Below are 24,618 nucleotides of genomic sequence, written 5' to 3'. Positions count from 1 at the left end.
TTCTAGAACTCTTTTCTCAAGCACCAAACCCAGGGTAGAGTTTGTGAGGATGTCTGGCTTGAGGCCGAGATGTTCAAACATTCAAATGAAAGGCAGTGAAAGGAGCTGGTGCTTCCTGGATGCCTCCAAAGTGAGGTGTTTTGGGCACGCCCAACTACGCGGAGATCCCAGAAAACACCAGGACACGATGGAGAGATTATGTTGGCTGACTTGGGATGTCGACGCCAGAGTAGGGAAGGCAGCTGGTGTCCTGCGACGTCTCCAACCTATTTGGAACTCGACCTCCCTGAATGTTAGGGTCAAGATCAGACTGTTGAACTCTATCGTCTTCCCTACTGCACTTTACGCTAGTGAAACCTGGCGCTCAACAAGTGCAATTATTCAACACCTGAACGTGCTTCAACAACGTGGCCTGCGGCGAATCCTGAGAATTTCCTACCGGGACCGAATAACAAATGAGGAGGTCCTACGAAGAGCAGGCACCCGCCCATTAGCCGATGTTGTTGCAGAAAGGCGCTTCCGCTTTGCGGGCCATATTTTACGCCTACCCCCTCATCGCCCAGCTAAGATTGCCATGACATGGCGTCCACGCACTGGCAAGCGAAAGCAAGGCCAACCAAAGACCACATGGCGTCGAACATTCATGGACGATCTGAGAACTGTCGACATTGCCTGGGACGAAGCTGAAGCAGTCGCTGCTGACCGACATCGATGGAGATCACTAGCTGCCCGATGCGCCGCCCGGCGTAGGAGGAACTAAGTGCTAAGTAAGACTTGGGATAATCGAAACAGGAGGTCCAAACAGGAGGTCCCCGCCTTTGGACCTCCCTTTCCAAAGGCAGGAACCCTACTGGTTGGTTACAAAAAATGGTTCCATTTCCATATAAAGAGGAAGACTTGAACCAACCACAGCATTCCCTCAACATCGGTCAGCTCTGTGTTGTTCTTCTTGGGACAAGAGGATGGTGGGAAGGTTGGGTTGGGGTTATGGGAGGGTTAATGTGACGTATGTTACCTGGAGGAACGAGTGTCCCTCAACATAATATGTAACGCAGTAACATTTATGGTCTTCGAGGTGAAATTTGCAACAGCATAAGAGCTTTACCTAAAGAAGACAGACATAAATAACCTCACAAGGACACACTAAAGCACAGCTAAAGACATAATACGATAAAACACAGGTCTCTGGGAACACGGACACGCTGCTTTTCTGTCTGCAGCTAAAGAGAAAGGTGCTGATAATTTCACAGGAAATCCATCTGCTGTTATCTCAGAACACAGGCTGTATTTCCACAGGCCTGCTGAATGATGTAGCTACACTCAGAAGGGGAAAAACATTACATATCCATCACAGAGAAATGGACCTTTTCAAAATCAGGCTGAAAGGCATTTAAAGCTCCTCTTGATGCGGATTGAGCAATCAGATTTCAGTCCCTCTTGAATTCATCTTGGATGCATTTGCACTTGTCCTTTGAGACCACGTACCTTCCCGGTCCAACCATGAAGTGATTTAGCATAGATGGGATATTTAAGGTTTGCAGTGTAGACGAACCATCGGCAGGCAAATACCTGTAGGAAATATCCACGACAGCGAGCGCTTAATTATTCAAGTAGTACATTTAAATAAACTGGCCAGGAGTTATAATAAGTATTCAAATCAGATCATTTCCAACTGAATTATTTCTGTAACATATGAGCTGAAATAGCAGAAATGGCCCTCTGAGGCCTGCATCTTTGCACTGACTATTGCATGTTCATAAAGAAATAGGTCTAAAAACCTTAACGAGTTACTCTGAGGCCCATTCGGAGCTTCATATCGGAGCTGTTGCTTCCACTCACCTCCACAGAGCCGTCAGCCTCACGGCGTTTGTGACGACGACGCAGCAGAGCTCTCGCAGCCGTGAAGGAGATGCTGCCTGACTATTTTATTGTAGCGTTCTCGGTGAACTGACACCATCTTGACTTTTTAAGCATCATCTCGCAAAACCAAAAACATGAAACCTACTCGTTCTCAGCTTTCTTCTTGAACTCTCACGTTGTGAAGAGCTGCTTTTAGCGCTACTCTCGTGGGCTTTAACACTCAGAAGGACGGCGAGGCGGCCGTTTTTTCCCGTACACTGACGAAGCGAGCGGGATGAGTGCTGACAGAATCAACTCGACCTGCAGTCAGTCTGGGAGTCACAGCGGCCTGGATGGACGGAGGTCATGACGTTGCTGTTAAGAGCAGAGCTCCCTTAAGTACAGTGACACCCTGGATTGTGAGCATCCGCATCCTTCGTGTTCAAATGAAATTGGAAAAAGTGTTTGTGTGCTTCGTTGTAGTGCAGGTGCAGATGTGAGCATCGCTGCTGGCTGCAGTGGACGGGTTTTCTTTGTGTTTGTTCTTTGTGTGCCTTCCTGATGCCTCTTAGTCTGTAAACTGAATGTAAAGGACACTGTGGTACAGAAATAGAGACGGATAATGAGCCTGATGTCACGGCAGAGTACCATCCACATCAGGGACTGAATGTCAACAACACTCCGAGGCTTCATCTTCATCAGCTCTGCGATGTCAAGCAGACAAAGATCGAAGATTGATGATATCCTCTGCTTTTCATTTCAACCTGAAGAGGATTTCCATGTTTCGCAAAGCTGATTCTCGTTACACACACGCGCACACACACACACACACTGCTCACAGAGTGGGCAAACACACCGGACAGCGTCATCTTTGTGTAATAGTGGCAAACTTCACAATAACTGAGGAACACGTGTGACTGAGCCCGGCTTGATCTGTGCTGAGTAAAGTAACGTGCACGCTGAGCACTCTGGTTCAGCACCTCCGTCTCCGGATCGCCGTGGATCAGCCCCCGCGCTACGCCTTTGATCTGAAGCGAAACACAGCGCCGTCAGTCTGCCTTCTTGAGTCGACCGCCGATGTTCTTTCTTCTTCAGTGTGGAGATGTTCACTGGTATTAATTTCAAACTAAATATTGTCTCTGTTCTTCAGTCCGCCTTGAGCTTTAAGTCGTCTTTGCTCTTCAAAGCTTCCCTCAAAAACTTTTCTTTTTTCTTTTGGAAGGATTGAAAGAGAGTCGATAAGAAACCGACCTTAAAGGACCGGACAGCTGTTTCACTCGGTTTTCCATTTGTATCTCCGTCATATTGGAGCAACAACTCAATTTTGTGCTTTGACGGGAATCTTTTTCCCCTCCACCTCTAGAGTCCTGGGTGGATGTCCCACACGGAGGTCCATCCACACGAGTCTTTTACATTAACGTGGTGTTAAAAGCATCCTGTCTCGAGTGTAATGGCCCTGCTTCCCACTGCTCCCACCACCCATTAATGTTTGCTGTCAGGGATATTAAACCCATAGAGAGAGAAGGAGAGAGGCTGCGAGGCAGTGGAGCGAAATATAAACCAGCGAACTCCCTAATCCCCGCTGCACTGGACCACTCGCATCCCCCGAGCTCTGCTGCTGGCTTCAGATATAAAGCAGGAGCATTTCTAACAACTCAGCACGCTGGATTGTCAGCATCCATCCATCCATCCACGTTTAATTAGTTATCACAGTCCAAGCTGAGAACTTCCTGTCCAGAGCCTCCGCCTCCATCCAGGCGTAATCTCACGTGCGCTGCATCATCCCCAAGCATCTCCTCTCACGCCTGAAGAAACCACATAGCAGGTTTCCATGATTCCTGAAGCTCCTCAGCTGGTTCCTTCTGACCCAGAAGATGAGCCTCACTGAAAACAGCTGTTTGAGGTGGTTTATGCGTCTGACCAGGTTCCCCAACAACGCCTAGATGAGCTGCTTGAGCTAAATCCAAACACGAGCTGGGAAGTTAATGTTGTTTTCAGTATTTTTCTCACTGTCGGCAAATTCTGACACCAGAACAGTCTGAGGCGCTCAGCCTGTTGGTTTTTGCTTTGGCCTTTTAAACACCTCACAATTTCACAGTTTCTGAAATTGCAGCCTGCAAAAATACTTATTTTCAGCAAATAGGGGAGAATTTTTATTATTTTCCAGTGACAGATTAATCAACTGCACGGTAATGAAGCAAATGTCATCCAGCACAACAGTGTGGCTCTTCGGTGTTTTAAATAGTCCTGTGGCACAGAGGAATAACAGATATAAGGCTCTGACGCACACACACACACACACACACACACACACACACACACACACACACACACACACACACACACACACACACACACACACAGGCTTGTTAGTAGGAAATATGCAAGTAGCTCTTGGGTGCTGCATTATGTAATGACACCCACATTTATTTCTAATACTATATAATAAAAGTACCCCAGTAGTACATTTCAGGGAGGAGAGCAGCTTCTCGTTCATCAACATTCAGAAACACAACACAAAGTTAACGGCCAAAAATAAACAACCGTCTTTACCTAGAAGCGCTTCGTCACTCGATATTTAGCAGAGTAACCTTGATTGTGTTTCGCAGCTTCCATGTATATCTGCTCTCCCGATCGATACGTCATTAGCACCTTGTAAGGTCGAGATGCTGCTGGTGGATTTTAACGAATAGTTGGACGGCCGCTGTGGAGGGAAAAATACTGCTATTCCAACTCCACGCTGTCTTCATTCTCTCTGAGCCTTCAGGCTCTTATTGTTGTTTCTCTGTCTGAATATTTATCGGCAGCATTTTTGATCTGCGGCCAAAGAAACCCTCCCAAAAAACTGCAGTACTTCTTACTAATACGTCCAGCACTGCAGACTCTTTGTGTGGCACGTTAACCACGCCTGTTATATCTGTTGGCTGTGCAGGATCTCTTGGTTTTCTTGATAATGGTTTAATTTGTCTCTTCAGTAAAATCAGTTCACGGCAGGCGTTTTTAAACCCGGAGAAGACGGTTTAATCTGTGCCGACGTGGCGTCTTTGGGAGGCGACGCGTCAGCCGGAGAAAAAGCCTCGCTGTAATCCTAACGATCTTTGGCTGCCGAGCGGCTTCTGTAATTAGCCTGCCAACCTCACAGCGCCACTGAGGGTGGGGCTTATAATCTAAAGCAAACTTGGAAGGGTTTGTGTTTGGTAATAACACGCCGGTGTCAAACCTGCAAATAAAAACTGAGCGTTTGTCGTTTTTCTTAACGAGTCGGAGAGTGGTTATTTGTTATTTGTTCAGAGGGTCAGAGGACTCTTCACTGACGTGTGTTAAATATAAATGTTGCTCTGCATGATGGAAAGTGAAGACAGATTCAAACACAATCTTTCAATAACAGAAGATTGTTGTGCTGGCTCCTCGGTACAGAACTGGCTGCAGGCTGTTGATACAATATTTATTTATTTGGTTATTTATTCTTCTTAACTGGTCTCCACTGGATGTTGGTGTACCTGCTCAGAGGTGTGGGCCAATTCAAACTCAGGCGAGTTACCTCTAAGACCTCTCAGAGCTGCGTGGTTTGGTCAGTTTTAATTTGACTGCCTTTAAAAAGTGTAACAGGTAATTTATCTGATACAATGTAACATCATAATGCAAAAAGTAACCTTTAAATAATAACCGTATGAGATTAAAATGAATAAACAGTGATTAGCTCAGCACATGGATATCACATTTGATTGAGGTAATCTTGATGGTTTACCGAGGTCGAGCTCATTCTCTTCTTGCAGCTGAGAACATTTCTAAAATATAAAGAAAAAACTTCAGTAAAGTCTGAAAAGTTTTCTCTGTGGAGTTTTATGAACCTATGGAAAAAAGAAAGATGATTCAGTAATGAGTAAAACTGCTCTCACATGATTTGTTTAGTGGGTCTGTGCAGAAACTGTTAAACACTGATAACCAAGCAGAAGTGATTGTGCTGATCCTGGGTATCAGAAACCAGCTGCTGTCAAAACCACAGATTTACACATTTACACTGCAGTCCAACAGACACTCACTTGTTTCCCAGCCTGTTATATCTAGCTTTTCTCTCTCTTGACATGTTTCCCATCTGACTTTGTGCTTTCAACTGCTGAATAAAAGCAGAAGCACCGCTCTAGGAGTGATGCAAAAAGATGCAAGCAATCCATACAGCAGTCAGCTGTAGAGCAACTCCACAAAACTTACACAAACTAAAAACTACCAAACTACCAGCTGCTGTGACCATCCTGCAACTTTAGCCTGTCAACATCCAACATGAGCTGAAGCTAAACGGTCATGGGGGGGTTTGGGGTTTCTTCCAGGAGTGGAAGGACTCCCTTTTACCAGGTTCAGGGACAACAGGGGACTATGAGATCTTAAGGATACGTTGGGTTCTGGTTATTCGACCTACATGCAGCCAACGGAGGGGGCTCATTATTCTGGTTACAGTGACATAAAGATCTATCTGTTCTTATCTTATTCAAGACCTTGTGTGTCAAAGAGGTTAAAAAGTCTTGTGATGCATGACTGTGTATCCCCGTTGGGTCGTTGGACACTGATGATGATTAGCCGAAAACTCAGCAGTCGGATTATCCTAACTTGTATCTCGTACTGTGTGTTGGCTGCTCTAAAGTCATGGTGAAAGGGTTAAGCCTGCAGGTGTGTGTGTGTTTCAAACCTGGAGTTTAGGTTAGCACAGTACAACTGTTCCCTTTGAATGCAGTTCTGATCTGATGCTTTTGGATGTCAGTCAGTATTTCAGTTCGTTACGTGCAGCAGATGCTTCCTGCAGCGACTGCCTTCGTTCCTCAGACAGACGAAGTGATCAAAAGTCCTGACCTGTGTGATGTCACGTATGAGACGAAGGAGAAAAAAGGCTAACTGTCTAAAGTCAAGAGGACGCTTTGTTTACATCCACAGTTCTCCCCGGGCCTCGTGTCTGTATGATTTCCTCAGCGTGTCGTCTGCCTCTCTGCTCTCAGTCGCGCTGAGCTTCTCGCACATTTGTGTAGCTGTCAGTCATGTGAGTCAGCCTTCATCATCGTCATCCCCCTGTACCGTTCCCCCGGGCCGACTGCTGCGGCGCGATGGGTCGAGGTCACGATGTAACCTCATCAGACAGCTCAGCGAGAGGGATGAGACGGAGCGAGCAGGCGGAGGCTCGTGCGTCGCTGCTAAACCATCCTGACCTTCCAGGAAATATTCACAATCAAAACAGTGTCGCTTTCCCCCACCGAGTATCCAAAAAATGGCGACATCAGTCTGTCACCGTTTTGGGCCCGTGGCCCGAAATAGCTTGACTGACATGATGGCAGGTCTCCTGATAGTCATCGATCCCTAAACTACCAGCTGAGTCAGTTCGTGATGGGACACGAGCGCCATCGGACTCTTGTTTTTGACCACGACACGAATGAACGTTCAGATGGTGGAATTATGAGCTATAGCCACAGGTTTACCACAGGTATATAAAATGCGTAGCCACACAGTCCACCTGTACTAACGTTTGTAAAAGAGCAGGTCGTCCTAAGTCAGCGGTCCCCAACCCCCGGGCCACGGGGCTGCGAGAGTTGAGGCTCTGGTGTGAAATTTATAGTTTTCAGGGTTTTTATGGTGAACTCTGTTTCCCCGGGTCTTTCCCGTGTTGTAGCTGTGCGTCTTATTTTGAAAGAAATATTTACGCATTACCATAGCAACCAGAGAGCATTAAGGGGCAGAGAGGAAGACGTTACTCTGAATGTTGTTGGCACATTTCAGGAGGACGCTGCTAATAAAGTTACACAGTAAATTCACGTGTATTATTATATTTACAGAATACCACAGTTTTTGTCTTGGTCGTATCATTTTATTTTGTTGTTTATCCTGCTGGTCTAAAGAGCCTAGCGAGGGGCGGGGCCCTTAAACAGCTTTAATCTGATTGGCGTTTGACGTCAAGAATAGAAAAAAACTGAGCTTTTAATTACACTGGACTCATTATCCACAATGTTACGATGTGATCACCCTCCATCCGAGCATCTGTGAGACGGGAAATATTTTAAGTCAGCGGTCCCCAACCTGTTTTGCGCCACGGACCGGTTTATGCCCGACAATATTTTCACGGACCGGCCTTTAAGGTGTCGCGGATAAATACAACAAAATAAAACTAGTACTGGTACCGAAAAAAAGAAGATTTATTCATAACACACGTGAAAAGACCCAGGAAAACCGAGTTAATGATAAAAACGATAACAAAATAACGCTGAAAACCATACATTTCACACCTGAGCCTCAACTCTCGCGGCCCGGTACCAAACGACTCACGGACCGGTACCGGACCGCTGTTTTAAGTGACCGAAAGAAAGAAAAATCTAACTCTGTTTGATTTTCTTTGGAGGGTTAAACACAGCAGCTTCGTGCAGGGTTTAAACACTTAAAGACGCCATCATGGATCTGTGTTTTTAAGGCTTAGTATCAGCGTTCCTGTGTTGTGGTGAGGCACACTTTGCCGACGACACTGTTCCAGCGATCTACAGTTAGTGCTGGAGGTTTGTGCCAAGATGTGCAGCAAACTGCCAAAAACAGGAAGAAGATGGCTTCTGGCAGCCAGACAGAAAAAAGAAACCCCAAAAATAGCTTTCACGAATGTTTCATGAGTAAAGAAACATAGAGAAGCCAATTATTTGGTCTCAAGGATGCTGAGAAACTTTAATGGGAGAATGTGAGTGTGGTTTAAAAAATCCTCCCGAACGCAGCTTGAATTTTGAACCTCCTCTCTGATTGGTTAGACTCGCAGTCTCCATGTTGTTTGATTCAGCTGTCGATTCTCGCCGTGAGTTAAAAGCATAAATTTATTACATCTGAACGGCAGCCAAACTCACCGAAGACGGCTCTTAAAAAATAGCGAGATTGATGTAAGAAATATTTTGGATAATGCAATTATATGAACGGTGCACGGCGAGTCTGTCGGGAATAACAAGGTCAGCATGTTCTGCCAGTTCTTATATCGTGAATTAATTCCACTCCATACATTTTTATTCTCTTATTTTCTTCTCAGCCTTTGCTTCATCGTGTTTCTGCAAGCTCCCCTCTTCACCCACACTCATCATTAAAAGCTACAATATACATGTTTTTACCTTCAGGGTTGACGGGTAATTGTTGTTGATAACCAATTTCTGTGCCCACAGTAGCAGAAAATAAACCAGAGGGCAATGTGGGCTGCATTTTAATGACTAAGCAGGAAGTAAGGACCCAGAGGCAGAATCTAAATAACACCAGCGAGGAAGAACGGAGTTGGATGGGAGGACGGAGGCGATCGAGGCGTGCGTGAGAATGCTCGCACTCAATCCAGGTCCAATAAAGGTTATGGTGACATCTCCACGTGGGAGATGTGAGGTGTGTTATGAGAACAGGTGCTGTGGCCTTTGCTATAGGTTAACCTGACATCATGTACACACACAGACTGGTTTCCATCACTTCACATAGCATCAGTATTGACTTCTCATTCATTATTTGGTTGTAAGTCTTTAAGGTGGGTGGGGTGCAATGAGATGTATGCCACATGAAGGGCAGAACGCCCTGCAGAACGCCACGTTGTCACATGGCGATCAGCCTCACTCGCTCTGCACATGAATCGTGCAGCTGACTGGTGTATCTGCTCATAGCAGATGTGCACAAATAAAATGTGGGAAAAACACTTCTTTCTAAAAACGTCTGTGCGCGTTAGCTCTGTGGACATGCAGTTCACGAGCTGTTTATCCTCGAGGTTGTTGCTTGTGTGGAGCTTCACGAGTGTGTCAGCGTTTGTTGATCTGGAAGCCGAATGTGGAACCTGTTAGAAAACATCTGTCAGTCCGAGTCCCGAGGACAGAGAGCAAAGACGTGACACGAACTGATATTCATGGCCGAACGCCGTGTGGGAATACTCTTGTTTAGTGTGTGTGTGTGTGTGAAGTGAATGCACTCAGTGATGTAATGTCCCAAACACAGATTTTTCTTCTGACTCCACCAGCTTCCTGGCTGCGTTCCACTGTCTGAATATGGGCAATATGGAAAACCTGTTTCAAATGCCTCGTCTCAGGTATTTGTTCCCAAAGTCAGGACTGGACACAGTTTGGTTTTGTTAGAATCTGTCACGAGGTTTGGTCCTGCTCATTAGAGGATGTCTGTAAAATGCTAATGATGAATGAGCAATGGCTCTGTTGTATTCAGGTGTAGCTCGGAGCTATGACAGGAATCCAGCATGCAGAGCCTTTGAACAGCAGGCAGGTTTGGCACCGTTCCCCATTCATTCATTAATATCAAAGCTGAATGTTTTTGGAAGTAGTTTTTAGTTTGTTTTCAGTTTTAGCTATTTTAGGGGGATATCTGTGTGTGCAGGTGACTATTACTGTGCATAATTATTAGGCAACTTAACAAAAAACAAATATATACCCATTTCAATGATTTATTTTTACCAGTGAAACCAATATAACATCTCCACATTCACAAATATACATTTCTGACATTCAAAAACAAAACAAAAACAAATCAGCGACCAATATAGCCACCTTTCTTTGCAAGGACACTCAAAAGCCTGCCATCCATGGATTCTGTCAGTGTTTTGATCTGTTCACCATCAACATTGCGTGCAGCAGCAACCACAGCCTCCCAGACACTGTTCAGAGAGGTGTACTGTTTTCCCTCCTTGTAAATCTCACATTTGATGATGGACCACAGGTTCTCAATGGGGTTCAGATCAGGTGAACAAGGAGGCCATGTCATTAGTTTTTCTTCTTTTATACCCTTTCTTGCCAGCCACGCTGTGGAGTACTTGGACGCGTGTGATGGAGCATTGTCCTGCATGAAAATCATGTTTTTCTTGAAGGATGCAGACTTCTTCCTGTACCACTGCTTGAAGAAGGTGTCTTCCAGAAACTGGCAGTAGGACTGGGAGTTGAGCTTGACTCCATCCTCAACCCGAAAAGGCCCCACAAGCTCATCTTTGATGATACCAGCCCAAACCAGTACTCCACCTCCACCTTGCTGGCGTCTGAGTCGGACTGGAGCTCTCAGTCTTGAGATATTTCTTGGCCCAGTCTTGACGTTTCAGCTTGTGTGTCTTGTTCAGTGGTGGTCGTCTTTCAGCCTTTCTTACCTTGGCCATGTCTCTGAGTATTGCACACCTTGTGCTTTTGGGCACTCCAGTGATGTTGCAGCTCTGAAATATGGCCAAACTGGTGGCAAGTGGCATCTTGGCAGCTGCACGCTTGACTTTTCTCAGTTCATGGGCAGTTATTTTGCGCCTTGGTTTTTCCACACGCTTCTTGCGACCCTGTTGACTATTTTGAATGAAACGCTTGATTGTTCGATGATCACGCTTCAGAAGCTTTGCAATTTTGAGACTGCTGCATCCCTCTGCAAGATATCTCACTATTTTTGACTTTTCTGAGCCTGTCAAGTCCTTCTTTTGACCCATTTTGCCAAAGGAAAGGACGTTGCCTAATAATTATGCACACCTGATATAGGGTGTTGATGTCATTAGACCACACCCCTTCTCATTACAGAGTTGCACATCACCTAATATGCTTAATTGGTAGTAGGCTTTCGAGCCTATACAGCTTGGAGTAAGACAACATGCATGAAGAGGATGATGTGGACAAAATACTCATTTGCCTAATAATTCTGCACTCCCTGTAGTGTGTATATCTATTTAAAAATATAATCTTCTGTGCTCTTTGTGGCATTTGACGAGATATATGATTTTTTAGCAACATATCTTTTGAATGGCTGAAAAATTAGCTAGCTGTTTACTGCTAGCTAGCTGTTTACTGCTAGCTAGCTGTTTACTGCTAGCTAGCTGTTTACTGCTAGCTAGCTGTTGGCTATCCTCTGAAAAGTGCTTTAAAAATGTTTGGTGGTCCCCCCAACTTAGCCAAGAAGGCCATTACACACCAGACTTTTTCGGACTCGGCCGTTTGCAATGACTGCATAATTATGCTGTAAGATTTTGCGGCAGTTTTTAGTTTTTGTTTTTTTTTCCAATATTACTTATTGATCTTGTTCAGAAACATCAGCACCAGCTCTTCATCATTTGATATCAACTTCATTTTTTTTTCAGTGCTTTTTGGAGACGATTTATTTGCAGAAGCTCAACAATTTCTGTTTTTTTTTTTATTTTTGCATCTCAAAAAAATGTGAACTTCATGCCATTTTTTGCAGCACGCTTGGTGTGTAATGAAACACGCAACTTTTTGACAGCTGCTCTCCATCAAGGTGTGAACACCTCTGCACTCTCTACAGGAGGCAACTAGACTTGTTCAGGCTGAAGCACCTGGGGAGGGATTCAGTGGCTGATCGCTGGTGTCGTAAACCACCACGTCTGGTCACTGGTAGGCATTCAGTGGACATCGATGGCTTCAGAGGACAACCCCCACGAGAGGCTGAATACCTCGGACTGAAGAAGCTGATTGGATGAGAGGTGAAACTTAAAGAAGTCCAGTTCTTCTCAGGACTAGTGTGACCTGGACTGAAGACCCACGCAGATAAACACTCAAACCTTTATCAGGATACAGCAGCAGTTTTTCCTTTGATATTTGTTACAAAGCATAAATAAAAATAATAAACCAGGAATGTTCTCATTTCATTTTTCATTCAGTAGCACGATCACATTTTGAGACGTACAGCACGTGTGTGTTCAGTCATACTTCAGACCAGATGTTTCCTCTCGTTCTTTTATTATCACTATGAAATATTATTTTTTACTTCTAATAATTTCGATCATCAGTTAACGACTCTGTGAGATCGTTGGTTTAAATATGCTGCTTCTAAACATGGAGCCAGAAGGCAGAACAACACCCACACGGCTCTGCAGTCAGACCATATGCTGGCGTGCGGCGTCGTGTGGGCACGCACTCAGATACATCCCTGCCTCCATCAACCTTTCACCTCTGAGACAATACAGGGTTTGCATTTTAACCATCTCGGGTGGAGCCAAGTGTAAATGGCTCAGGGAGAATAAAGGTTTATTTTTAAAACTGTGAATCATGAAGCAATGAGCATTATGGGTGTTTTACAGTGATTTTACTTCTTCTTCATGATATCGCGTCATTATTTGAGATAACTCCACAGTTCTGTCATGTTTTGGGGGCGTTTGCATTATTAGCAGCTGCCTCTGTGTACATGTTCCAGCTGGTCCAGGCTGACCTGCAGGACTGAGCTCTGCTCCACTTTGTGCTGTCAGCTGCGAGGCTGGCTGTCATCTGTAGGATGCTGCGTGTTATTAGGATTATCACATGGTGGCAGAGGACCGGCCGAGCTCCGGGGGCTTTGCTAAGTGCAAACCACTCGCTTTCTCAAAAGCCTCTGTTGCTCGACATTTTGGCAGGACGAGCCGTGACAGCGGAGGAGGAAGACGAAGAGGAGGAGGCCGACTTGAACTTTTCAAACGTGCACACCGCAATGACACGGGCGAGAACAAAGGCAGACGAGGCAGCTGTGGTGTCGGTACAGCAGCTGCTCCTCGGAGGCCACACTGCAAGATCTGGCTGCTGAACCTGAACTGTGATAAAATGCTGCGTCAGCCTCTGAGAAGCGGCGTGTGATTAAATCGGCTTTGGGCGGTCCTCGTTATTAACCCCTCGTCTCTGTGTCTCTGTGTGTCTGCAGGCAGTGGAAACAAATCTGGCCTCCAAAGACAGTCACTGGGTGTTCGTCAACGAGGTAAGTCACACGAGACATTCAGAGCATGTGACACAAACTTTCTCCATCAGTGAACTTCTGATAGGAGGAAGTCCATCGTTCCCGACTTCTGGTGCTGTGAAACAGGGCAGAACCAATGGGGCCCTGAGGAAATGTGAACTCGTGCTTTTGATAGATGAGGTCCAATCATTACATATCAGTCAGTTTTCAGACTAGTTTAGATTGGAGTAAATTACATTGTTCATTGTTTTGTTTACAAGAGGCAGCCAATCCGGAGTAAGGTAAAGGTAGAATGGCTTTTAATGAAACTAAGACGGCTTGTTTCAGACACCAGATGGATCAAGAGACTGAAGCAGGGAATCATGCAAAGCTACTCTAGTAGAGTCCAAGAATAGAAACAAGCTGCCAGCTGTCAATCAATTAGCCTTTTTTCAAGCATCCCTCAATATTTTTTTATTTTTATTGATTACATTTGTTTTGGGTTTTTAGAATTTTGTTTTTAGCTTTTCAAATACTTATTTATGCTGTTTTGGCAGCTGGTTTGAAGCTGACTGTAACACATGAACACGCTCATTTAATCCGGATATTGTCAGGATTACTTACTGCCAGCAGATTAGACATGTGACCCTCCCGTCTCCAGACAGCTGACCAGAGCCAGCTACACAACAGCTGGTTAAACCAGTTAGTGTTAGCTGTGAGGCCCTTAAATATCAAACTTTCCCTCTGATAACCTGTTTGAATACATTTCCACATGATATGAGAGTTTATTCAGTTTCATTCCAACAACGTTAGATAAAACAGCCACGCCCCACCTCAGCATCACTGTCATCGGACAGAAGTGAGCTTCGCTGACTCTTCCACTCATGTTGGACTCCTTTGACTTTACGGCCTCCTGCAGCCATCTTTTATGCTTTGTGCTGTTTTTTGCTCTTTAACAAATCTTCTGTAGTTCTGGTCTAACTGGGGCAATAGCGACGTCTGCGCTAACCTTTTTAACTCATTGCTTTAACCGTTTCTCCCGACACGTCTGCATCGGTTTGGATAAAATCCCAGCTCGGTTTAAATGTTGCTCTGAAAAGAACACAAATGAGCTCCTTTAAAGCATCATTTAGATCACAGCGTACCAAAAACTACCCAACTACCAAACTTGGTTTCCTCTGGAAAAGTTTTCTCGCCATGTCGCCTTTGAGTTTTGATGATGTTGCTTTCATTACGGCTGATTTTGGACCAGAACAGCGGGGACGAGCTGCACAGAGAACAAAAAGGCAGATAAGTTAAAGAGCCCCATCCTGTGTGCTTGTTCTGATGGAAACCATTTATATGTGGGATACAAACACAAGCTGAGTGGGTTTGTTGCCGCCTCTCTCCAGCAGCTGGCCTTTTTTCTCCCCTCTGATGGGGATCGGCGAGCGTGGGCAACTTTCCGTGCTGGAAGTAAAATTGAAATGAGTGGAGGTGAAAAGAGAAAATGACAGCACCCTCCACCGCAGCTGGGATTGTGTTCAGTCACAAAACACCGACATCTCCAGAGCCACGTCTTCTCCCGACTTGCCCGCTCTTGCCAACTGGTTACAGGTTTATTTTTTTATAGTTTGAAATTATCTTTCCTTTTTAATTGCTCACTCTGCTCTCCCAGTATCAATATTAAAGCAGCGACCCAGCCAATTAACTGAGCTGACAAGTGTTAACAGCATAATTCGGAGATGGCTGTTGGTGTCGTCTGCTGAAGGCTGAATACAAAAACCTCAGAGCTTTACTTTCAATGCCAGATTCCCCTTTTCCCCCATTTTCCAGCTCCCAGCTTGGTAACAGCCTCCTCATTCACTTCAAATTATCTCCTTTATTTCAAAGTCATCATTCAGCTAATTACTGCGTTTTTAATTAACCAGAAGATTGAAACAATGTTCAGATCCTGCAGCGTGTTTGGGCTTTTTGGCACATTAGACTTTGTGATCACACACGCCCCCTTTGATAAACACGCCCGTGCGTCTCATCCTTCCACACTGTGTATGTATAATATCCTGTACCCATCAAAGGAAATTATTTAAATCATTCAGAATTTTTTATTGCTCAATTTTCTCCACTTTGCCACCTCCTCTTCTCCTTCCAATATGCTTTTAATTAGATTAACAGCAAATTATGATGTTTACATAGAAATATTCCTCAAAATATTCCAGTTATCTTCATTAATGTGGGATTTAAACTTCCTATGAAAAGAAGTGGGGAAACTCAGTCTACTGCATGTGTGATTTCTGGATTTCCTAATTATCCAAATTTAATTTTAAGTTTTTTTTAAATTATTCATGTTATTTTCACTGCTGGAGAGATCGTGGTAGGCAACGAAAGGCAGGAAAGGGAAGTGGTCCTAAAAAGAAACAGCTGGAGGAACATTTGCAGCCAATCAGGTTCATTGGCAGCAGGTTAGTGATTGGATATAAAAAGAGCCTTAGAGAGGCACGGTTTCAGAAGTAAAACTGGGAAGCGGTGTCAGACAAAAAAATGTCAGGTCTCAGGAAAAAAGTTGTTAGGTCTCTGAGACCTGACGACTTTTTTCCTGAGACCTGACATTTTTTTCCTGAGACCTGAGGATGTCCTAAAATGTACACTTTACTGGTGGGGATTTGGTCCTTCGCTTGTTTGGTATAGGAGTTTTGTGGGTTTCCAGTTTCATCTCTTAACCGGGCAGCAGTCTAGGAGTCCAGTTGCGCTTCGGAGGATATTTATTTCCAGGACCGCAGATTGACCAGCAAGCTGCACTGTCACGTCTCTCTCTTCATCCCATCTGACACACATTCACACATCTATCCATCTATCAGTCGCTCGCTTCGCTCTCCCTTCACTTGTGAACAAGATCCTGAAGTATTTGAAGTCCTGCACTTGGAGCAGCAACTCATTCCCAACCTGGAGTTTGCACCCCAGTCTTCTGTGGCTGTGTCACACTGGGCTTCATGGTGGTGGGCTCTAGTGTAAGCAGAAGTCCACGACCTGAGGAAGCGGTGACATCCAGAGCATTTTCTTACTTTTTCATGAATGCAAACCACATGAAGCGTGTTGGTGTGAACCTTACAGGTAAAGATGGACCTTTTCCATAGATAAGAGCAGCACCAGTTTCCTTGTTACCATGGTGCCTCCTCCCCCTAATTCCTCCACACAAACATCATGTGAAATCGGCTCTCCAGCCTCCAACCTGCTTCATAAATACCGTTCTGCCCTTGTTCCCCACTTTGCTCTAAAGTTTTAGCAGCCTCTGTGTGTAGTGTGTCACCGAGCTCAGGCAGGTAACAGAGGTAGTTTCAAGTCCTGGTGGCGGCGCAGTGAGATGTCAGATGTCCTGCCAGCAGGTAGACACTGCCGACGAGCTAATTTCCATTTCCTTCCTCTTTCCTTCTTCCCGTCTGCTGTCAGCACCTCCCCGCGTAGTGTTCAGGTACACGGAAAAGACTTTCACCTTCATTGTGTAACGCAGACCCACAAAAACACACCACAACAACAGGTGAACAAAGACTCCAGAGTGATTTTAAACGCAGCGACATGAAGGTTACAGTTCGTTTGAAATGGATTATTAATTATTAACTATTAAAAGGCCTCAGACTAGGTTTTTCAGTTATAAATTCATCATTTAAGCCGCCAGTTTAAATTAAAATTATTATCATAATACTTCTGGTCAGATTTTACATTTAGATTAAACAGTTTCCAGAAATCTCCATTCAGATGCTGGCAGACATTTCCCCTGATTATCTCATCGATGGCAAACGCAGGGCTGAAAATACAAAGTGCAAACCAAGTGTGAGTGAATCAATCTCCACAGACTGTTTACAGCTGGTCTCTATAGATAATCTCCCCCTTTATAAAAACTGTACAGGAGTGTTTTTATAACGCTTCTGTTTAAAATGTTCTAAGGCTTAAAGTTATCCATTAAGAGCCATTAGCTGTCTGCTAGACTTCTCCTCAGGTCATTGCAGTCCCTGAACCGGACCTCTGTGGTGCCATCCACCCATCCATCCATCCATCTTCTGAAATTGTCTGCCAGTCTTCACTTGGCTCCCAGTGATGCTGCAGTAAACTTCAAGGGGTATAACCATAACCAAGGATAACCATGATGGCTGTAGAATAGGCTTGGCCAACTCCAGGCCTCGAGGGCCGGTGTCCTGCAGGTTTTAGATCACGCTGGGTCAACACACCTGAATCAAATGATTAGTTCATTACCAGGCCTCTGGAGAACTTCAAGACATGTTGAGGAGGTCATTTAGCCATTTCAATCAGCTGTGATGGACACATCTAAAACCTGCAGGACACCGGCCCTCGAGGCCTGGGTTTGGACACCACTGCTGTAGGACCTCCAGCTCTCCATGTCTGTGTCAGCAACTGAGTATAATCTATAATCTAAGCTTCTTGTCAGGGTTGGCTGTGTGGCAGGCAGGCAGGCAGGAGTGGTGGACCCAAAATGCAGGACTCAACACGGAAGTCAAACTTAAAGCGCAGCTTTATTGCTGGGACAAAAAGCTCAAAAAGCAAACGCAAAGCTAGACACACTGACATGAGGCACACCCTTTCACAATAAAACAGGAAACGATTCACAAAGACGTAGACAAAGAAACACAGACTTTACACGGGCAGAACGAAACCAGAATGAGCTAAAACCTACTAAATCATCATCATCATCATCATCATTGTACCATAGATCAAGAAAATACCCAAAAATACAAAATCAAACCAAGACGTGAGAACTGAAAATACTGGGTCAAACTGACCCAGAACCGTGACACTTCTGCCCAACACACTTTGCACCTGACCCTGATGGCGCCTCCTGCTGGTGCTGAGGATACAGAAGGCCACGCCAGCTCTAAGGGCTGCACTTCATAGACGAAGACCGGCCTGGAGGTGGGCTCCCTCAGGCTGGGCTCCACAGTGTAGGCCTGGTAATCCTGACCTGGACAGCATGAACCAGTCCTTTGATTTTTCTTTGACTTTCTTTCATGGGGGGCACTTAAACCAGTTTGCCTGGGGAGACCCTATTAGGGGCAAAGGCCTCCAACAACATAGCCCCTGCTGTCACTGGTACACACAAACCCCTCCACCACCATAAGGTGGTGATTCATGAAGGAGGTGTTGTTGGTCCCCTTTGAAATGTTTTTATAGCATTAATGTGACACATAAATGAATCACTGAATCTTTAATTGCACTAAGAGACCATCCAAAAGTCTGTGCCTACTATCTTATTTATATTTTAGAACTAACGAGCTGATAACTTCGCACTCCACCCCCTCAAAGATGCAGTGTCTTCTGGCTTCAACAAACTCAGATCCTGAGGTCCAAAATACCAAATTCAAGGATTCGAAACAGCGACCACGGTCTACAAACCTGTGGGTGACATCACCGTGCCCAGATCTAGCTTTCCCATGCATGGGTGCACGACTGAGAGACCTGCATTACAATGAACGGTTCAGTAAACACAACCAATAACATCTGTTTGATGTCACTGATTGGATTGGTGAATTATCAAAAGTCTGTTTGTGCATTTTGAGCAAAACAAGAAAATCTGCTGGTGCAGAAAACGGCTCCATGAAAAGTTTGTTTTATAGCACTTTAGGTTGTTTTCAGCACGTAAAGGCTTCTGCATCTGCAGGGTTCAGCTATAAATTTCACTTTTTTTTCCCAGGTATTGCAATCTTTGCCAGAAAGCCCTGCTCAAATAACCACACAGTCAGCGTAGTGCTGGGTGGCACTAAAGTACAAAGCGAGGCATGCTGTCAACAGAAGGAGAATGGCCTTTTCACCCTCTGTCTGCTGGCAACACAAACAGCCAGACAACACCACTGATGCCAATTAAAAAGACCTGGAGAGGGACAGAGACTTTGAGAGAGCAGAGGAGAGGAGAGAATCGAGAACAGAGCTGTAGAGGGAGGCAGTGTAACGGTAATGAGAGAAAGAGGTGAAGAGCGATGAGGACAACAATTAACCAGAGGGGGAAAGAGCGGGCAGTGAGGGAGGGCTGGCAGTGAGAGGCACAGCAAGCCAAGCGGTCGGACGAGTTTGATCCGACGAACATTAATAACTCGGCACAAAGCGTCTGTGATCAGCTTCAGAATGAACATCCTCACGTGTCGGTTAGAAGAAGCTGAAAGAAGAGTCCCGTGCTTTTTCAGTCATTAGTTGAAGAAAACAGATATAAACTAATCTGCTGACAGAAAACATTTGCAGCTCATCACTCCTGGCTACTATTTTACAGATACTGTTGAGAGCAGTGAGTAAAGATCTCCCTGGAAAACACAGATGGATGACGGGTGGTGCACGGGTGGAAACAGCAGGGCAGCAGCAGCACTGACAAATCAGGTGGAGAAATACTGAACACGAGTCTGTATCAACCTGTATGGTGTAGCTGTTAGTCTCCTACGATCAATCCTACGAGTAGAATTGATAAGAAATTCTAAACTAACAGGCTGAAAGTACAGGCTGTAATTAGGCTCTGTGGTATCTAACAATGAGCTCCAGATTGGTTTGTAAGCTACTGGATGGATGTTGGCAATAAAGGGAAAAAAACTGCTCCAAGTTGAGCCAATCAATGCTTCCTACTTGTTTTGGTCAGCTGATACTGACAGACACAAGATACAAGATGAGAAAAGGTTAGGAGATCTCACAGGTTTGTGTTTGCACAGGATCCAAAGTGAGGCGTCGGTTTTCTTTCACTATGATTCACGTATCAAATTTAAACAGCCAGTTAATCTACTCTGTACGTACGTCCGGTCCAGACCACCCACCACTCCTCAAACTTTACCAAGAGGAAGCTAATATATGGCAAAAAATCAGCCTATTGGTGAATTTAAAATATTATTTCATATCATAAGCGATCTGCCTGATATTGTGTTGATGCCAAAGCAGCTTCATTAGACGCTGAAGGTCCTTTAAGTCCTGTACATTGTGCGTCGGGTCCTCCATGGATCAGACTTGTGTGTCTGGCACATCCCACAGATGCTCGATGGCTGGTTCACCACAGTTCCTTCCTTGCATGGGTACCGACCACTGCACTCTCAGACTATGTTGATGGTAAACGTTAGGCTGGTTTAGCAAGGAAAATTCATGTTGGAGTACTGATCCCAATATTCCCAAACACAATGGCAACAATGAGCTGTTTAAAGATAATCCGGTGTAATGTTGTGCTGCTTAGTGCTGTTGCCATACCTCAGAAGAAACTGTAGAAGGTCCCCAAAAGTTGATTCTGTTCATCTGGACGTTTTCAGCAGGAGAAACGTTTCGTCACTCATCCAGGTGACTTCTTCAGTGTCAGCTGACTGCAGATGAACAGAATCAACTTTTGGGGATTTAGCTGAATGACTGAGCATTCATCAAGACCTGTAGAAGGTCCAGTCACAATATTCTGCTCTCTCTGGTTTTTAGTCCACTCACCAGCTTTGTGTTAGCATCGGTTAATGTTCCCATCAGCTTTTGATGGGACATTTATTGTTGTAACAGCGTACCGACTCCAACTCTTCACTTCCCCAGGACAGAGGAACTTTCAGAGACCTTTCACCCATAATTGACACCATAGAGTAGAACAAACTGACAAAAGGAGCTCTCGCCACCTCCTCACTTGTGCTTTTCTAGTCTTTGTAGGTCCGAACAGTCATTTGTGTTAAAAAAAAAAAGAGTTCATGTTGAACAAAACCTAATTACCTGCAGTGCACAATGGAAAACAGTTGGTGCAGATGAGATGAAAATGGACTCTAACCGTAAATGACACCCGTACTTCTCTTTGAAATGCAAATCAGACTCTTTGTGAACATGAAGCAACCCCAGGTTACATTACAGCTGCTGCAGGTGTGACTGTTAAACAATCCATCTGCATCGACGGCTAAATCCATCAGAGACCCGTTTCTTTCTCCCGGTTTTCCTTTTCTTCCTCCTCTTATCTCCGTCCATCACCACACAGAAGGGAAGCCAAGGCAGATGGAGTGAGTGCAGGTAATGAGAGCAGGGAAAGTCTTCCAGCAGTGGATTAGTAGGTAAAAAGCAAACTGAAGACTAATCATGCTCGTAACAAATGAACTTCAAACTGTGAGTTAATTTCAGCTCATTTATTACAATCAAGACATTTAATAAAGTTGCACCCGATTAGTCCCCAAGTTCTATTTTACAAACTGCAAAAAACACTCCATAATGTATTATTTTAGTGTGATTTTAATCAAAATTCACTCTGCATTCACCCAAATAAATTGAGGGTAAGACACTGGTTCCAAGTTCTCGTGTTGAAGCGTGCCATGAGTTTTGAGTGTCTGTTATTACACCAGGCTCATCCCTCAATAATCAAAGTCAAAGCACGAAGAGCACAGAGATTTCATCATTGGAATTTTTTAAAAAAATATTTAATTTTCTCAGTTTTATTCGTTTAATTAGTCCAATCTGACACGTTTAAAAGTCTCCAGCAGCAGAGTTTTGACGGCTTTTATAACTACAGTTCACGTCAGAGAATCAACAGAGAATCAGCCGGTTTATAGAAGATTAATATCTGTTGCCTTAGCAACAACCAGCACCAGCTAATAACAGCTCTTTGTCACGTCCCAGGTGTGTTTTTGCTTGTATTAGCGACTTGTCTTTGCTGGTTTGTCTCAGGTGCTTGTTTTTGCAACTTTTACACAACTACACCATTAATGCCCATCAGGGGGCCGGCGTTGGATGCTAGCCTCGGCTACATGTGAAGAACTTTGGACACGGCCTTACACCTGAGCAACTAAAGTGCAAACTACAAAGTAAATTAGGGTGAAAAGTCACGGCTTTCTACACTCAGTGTTCTGAACATTATGAAAACACCATCCTGGTAATCACACGGTGCCTTCGCTCACCGTGTGGTGAGAGGAAGAGGACCCAAATGCAGACACCTGGAAACAAAACTATATTTTAAGAAAGTGAGCTGTTTATTAGAGGCTGATGAAAAGGTACAAACACAAAGGGGAAGGGATACAAAACTAAACAGTAACCTAAAGACGAGGGAGACTTTAACTCAGGGGACTTGACAGACTCGTAACGCTAAAGACACGACGCCATAACCAACACAGACCTGGGATGAAACTGGGCAGACGAGAACTAAACAGGGAAACAGAACTCGCTATCGACAGAACTGAAGTGTAAACTATACAAACAAGACCATTATAATACGAAAAAGGCATAAAACTCAAAATGTTGGGTCAAAAAACCTGGACCCTGACTGAACTATCCATTAAGACTAAAAGTCTTTTGTCTCAGGCTGTAAACATGTTTATTTCTGCTATAAACATATTTTAACACTGCAGTCAGCCCCAAGTGGGCATTTGAGGAACTGCAGTCGTATTTATTTTCACTTCCACATAAGTGCAGGTAGTCTTGGACTGTGTGGTTAGAGACCCGAGTGCTCTGACATGCCGACTGTTTTGGCGTCGTGAGGTCATGCGTGCTCCCCACAGGATGGACCCTGCTGGTGATCAGCTGATTACCATAAACTCTAACACAGAGCTTCATGGTTTCCTGAGGATGAATCGTAATAATATTGTTGATTCTCTGACATTTCCTGCAGTGCCTCATCAGGTCAAAGCTGTCCTGCACGACTCTGATGTTGAACCTCATATCATGCAGCACCTTGAGGAAAGTTAAGAGCCGGCACCGTCTGAATAAACTGCGCTGACGTGTTAGCATGCTAATATCCCACAGTAATCATGTAAGGATGTATGAGAGCAGCTCTCTCCGTGAACCTGCTGATGTCTGCACTGCTCACACACAGCTCATCTCCACACTGCAGCGCCCTCACATTTTTCATCAGTGTGACAATTTTGTTTTCTGCTGTGTAATGAGCTGCACTCATGGTAGAAACTTGTGTTGCTTAATAACGCCTAACAGCAGTTGTATAATACCGGTCTAACGGCGGGCTATGATAAACAGCTCGCCATGGCGTGTTTTCTATCATCTGCAGTGTTAACCGACAGCCTCATTGCTTCTGAATAAGCTGCAGTAAGCTGTGCGCCCTGTGCTCTCGGTCAGGATCCCATCTTTCTTCACAGCACCATTACCTGTTCCTGAAAGCTACATCACGCTGTGTTTTTCATCAGATAACTGCTCTCCAAACCTCTTATCTGATTCTTTCCGTGATCACCAGCTTCCCTCCCAGTCGCTGTCAGAATCAGCACCCCCCTCCCATTAAATCTGCTTGTGCCTGAATGCAGGTCATTACCATGCCCTGTAATATTGCATCCATTTCGGCGCCTCGGCTCTGTGGTGCCAAGTGCAACCAAATGGTCTGAATTGGATTTCTTTGAGTCCCTGCAGTCACTCAGCGATCAATCAAGCATCAAAGCGTGGCACGAAACACTCGGTCGCAGCTAAAAGCCATGTTTTAAAATTATATATCAAAATAGGTCAAAGAATTAATAATAATAATGATGGATGGCATTTATATGGCGCTTTTCGAGACCCTCAAAGTGCTTTACAATTCCACTATTCATTCACTCTCACATCCACACACTGGTGGAGGCAGCTACAGACTGACAGAAGCGAGGCCGCCATATCGCGCCATCGGCCCCTCTGGCAACACCAGTAGGCGTGTCTTGCCCAAGGACACAACGACCAGGACAGATAGAGCTGGGGGATCGAACCGGCAACCTTACGGTTACAAGATGAGCTTCCCAACCCCCTGAACCTAACTAAACAACTCTTGTGTAGTTAGTGTGTAGTTAGTGTGTAGTTAGTGTGTAGTGTAGTCAGTAGTTTTGTTGTGTGTGTCAGAACAATGAGGCGACTGCTGAGTGTTACAGGTGTTACAGCAGTGATACATCTGCTGCTGTCAGGCCTGCAGGTATCAGGCTGTTGTTCTCCTTCATCTCATAGTGGACAGAAATTATTTTTGCAGTGGCACAAATAATTTGTGTGGCATCAGATTTGATGCAGAACAGCTGATTGTTCTGTAAATAGTTTGAAATGTTTATTTAAAAAAACACCTTGGCTGCATTTTTAGGTAAACAGCTGCAAAAAACTTGTTTGCATAACTCAGTTACTTTTTTGAAGAAGTAACTATATAATTAACTGCCCAACATTGGTCATTATTTACTGTATTTGCAGACAGTTACAGACTCTCTCCCAGACCACAGACTCATAATACAG

The 24,618-nt window shown here is 44.6% G+C and overlaps 1 protein-coding gene across 4 annotated transcripts in view; it reads left to right on the top strand.

The window, feature by feature from the left end:
* The window catches only part of grid1b (glutamate receptor, ionotropic, delta 1b), a 584,637-nt gene that overhangs the window by 473,377 nt on the left and 86,642 nt on the right, over positions 1-24,618 (top strand). For all 4 annotated transcript variants that reach the window (XM_084936979.1, XM_084936978.1, XM_084936981.1 and 1 more), the window contains one exon: positions 13,465-13,518. In XM_084936979.1, the coding sequence (XP_084793105.1) occupies positions 13,465-13,518 (54 nt within the window). The remainder of the gene's footprint in view (positions 1-13,464; positions 13,519-24,618) is intronic.

The sequence above is a fragment of the Perissodus microlepis genome, chromosome 8, assembly GCF_051167445.1.
Source record: "Perissodus microlepis isolate ML-2025 ecotype Zambia chromosome 8, ASM5116744v1, whole genome shotgun sequence".
In the NCBI taxonomy this organism is placed as follows: Eukaryota; Metazoa; Chordata; class Actinopteri; order Cichliformes; family Cichlidae; genus Perissodus; species Perissodus microlepis.
This window is presented reverse-complemented; position numbering and strand designations above follow the sequence as displayed.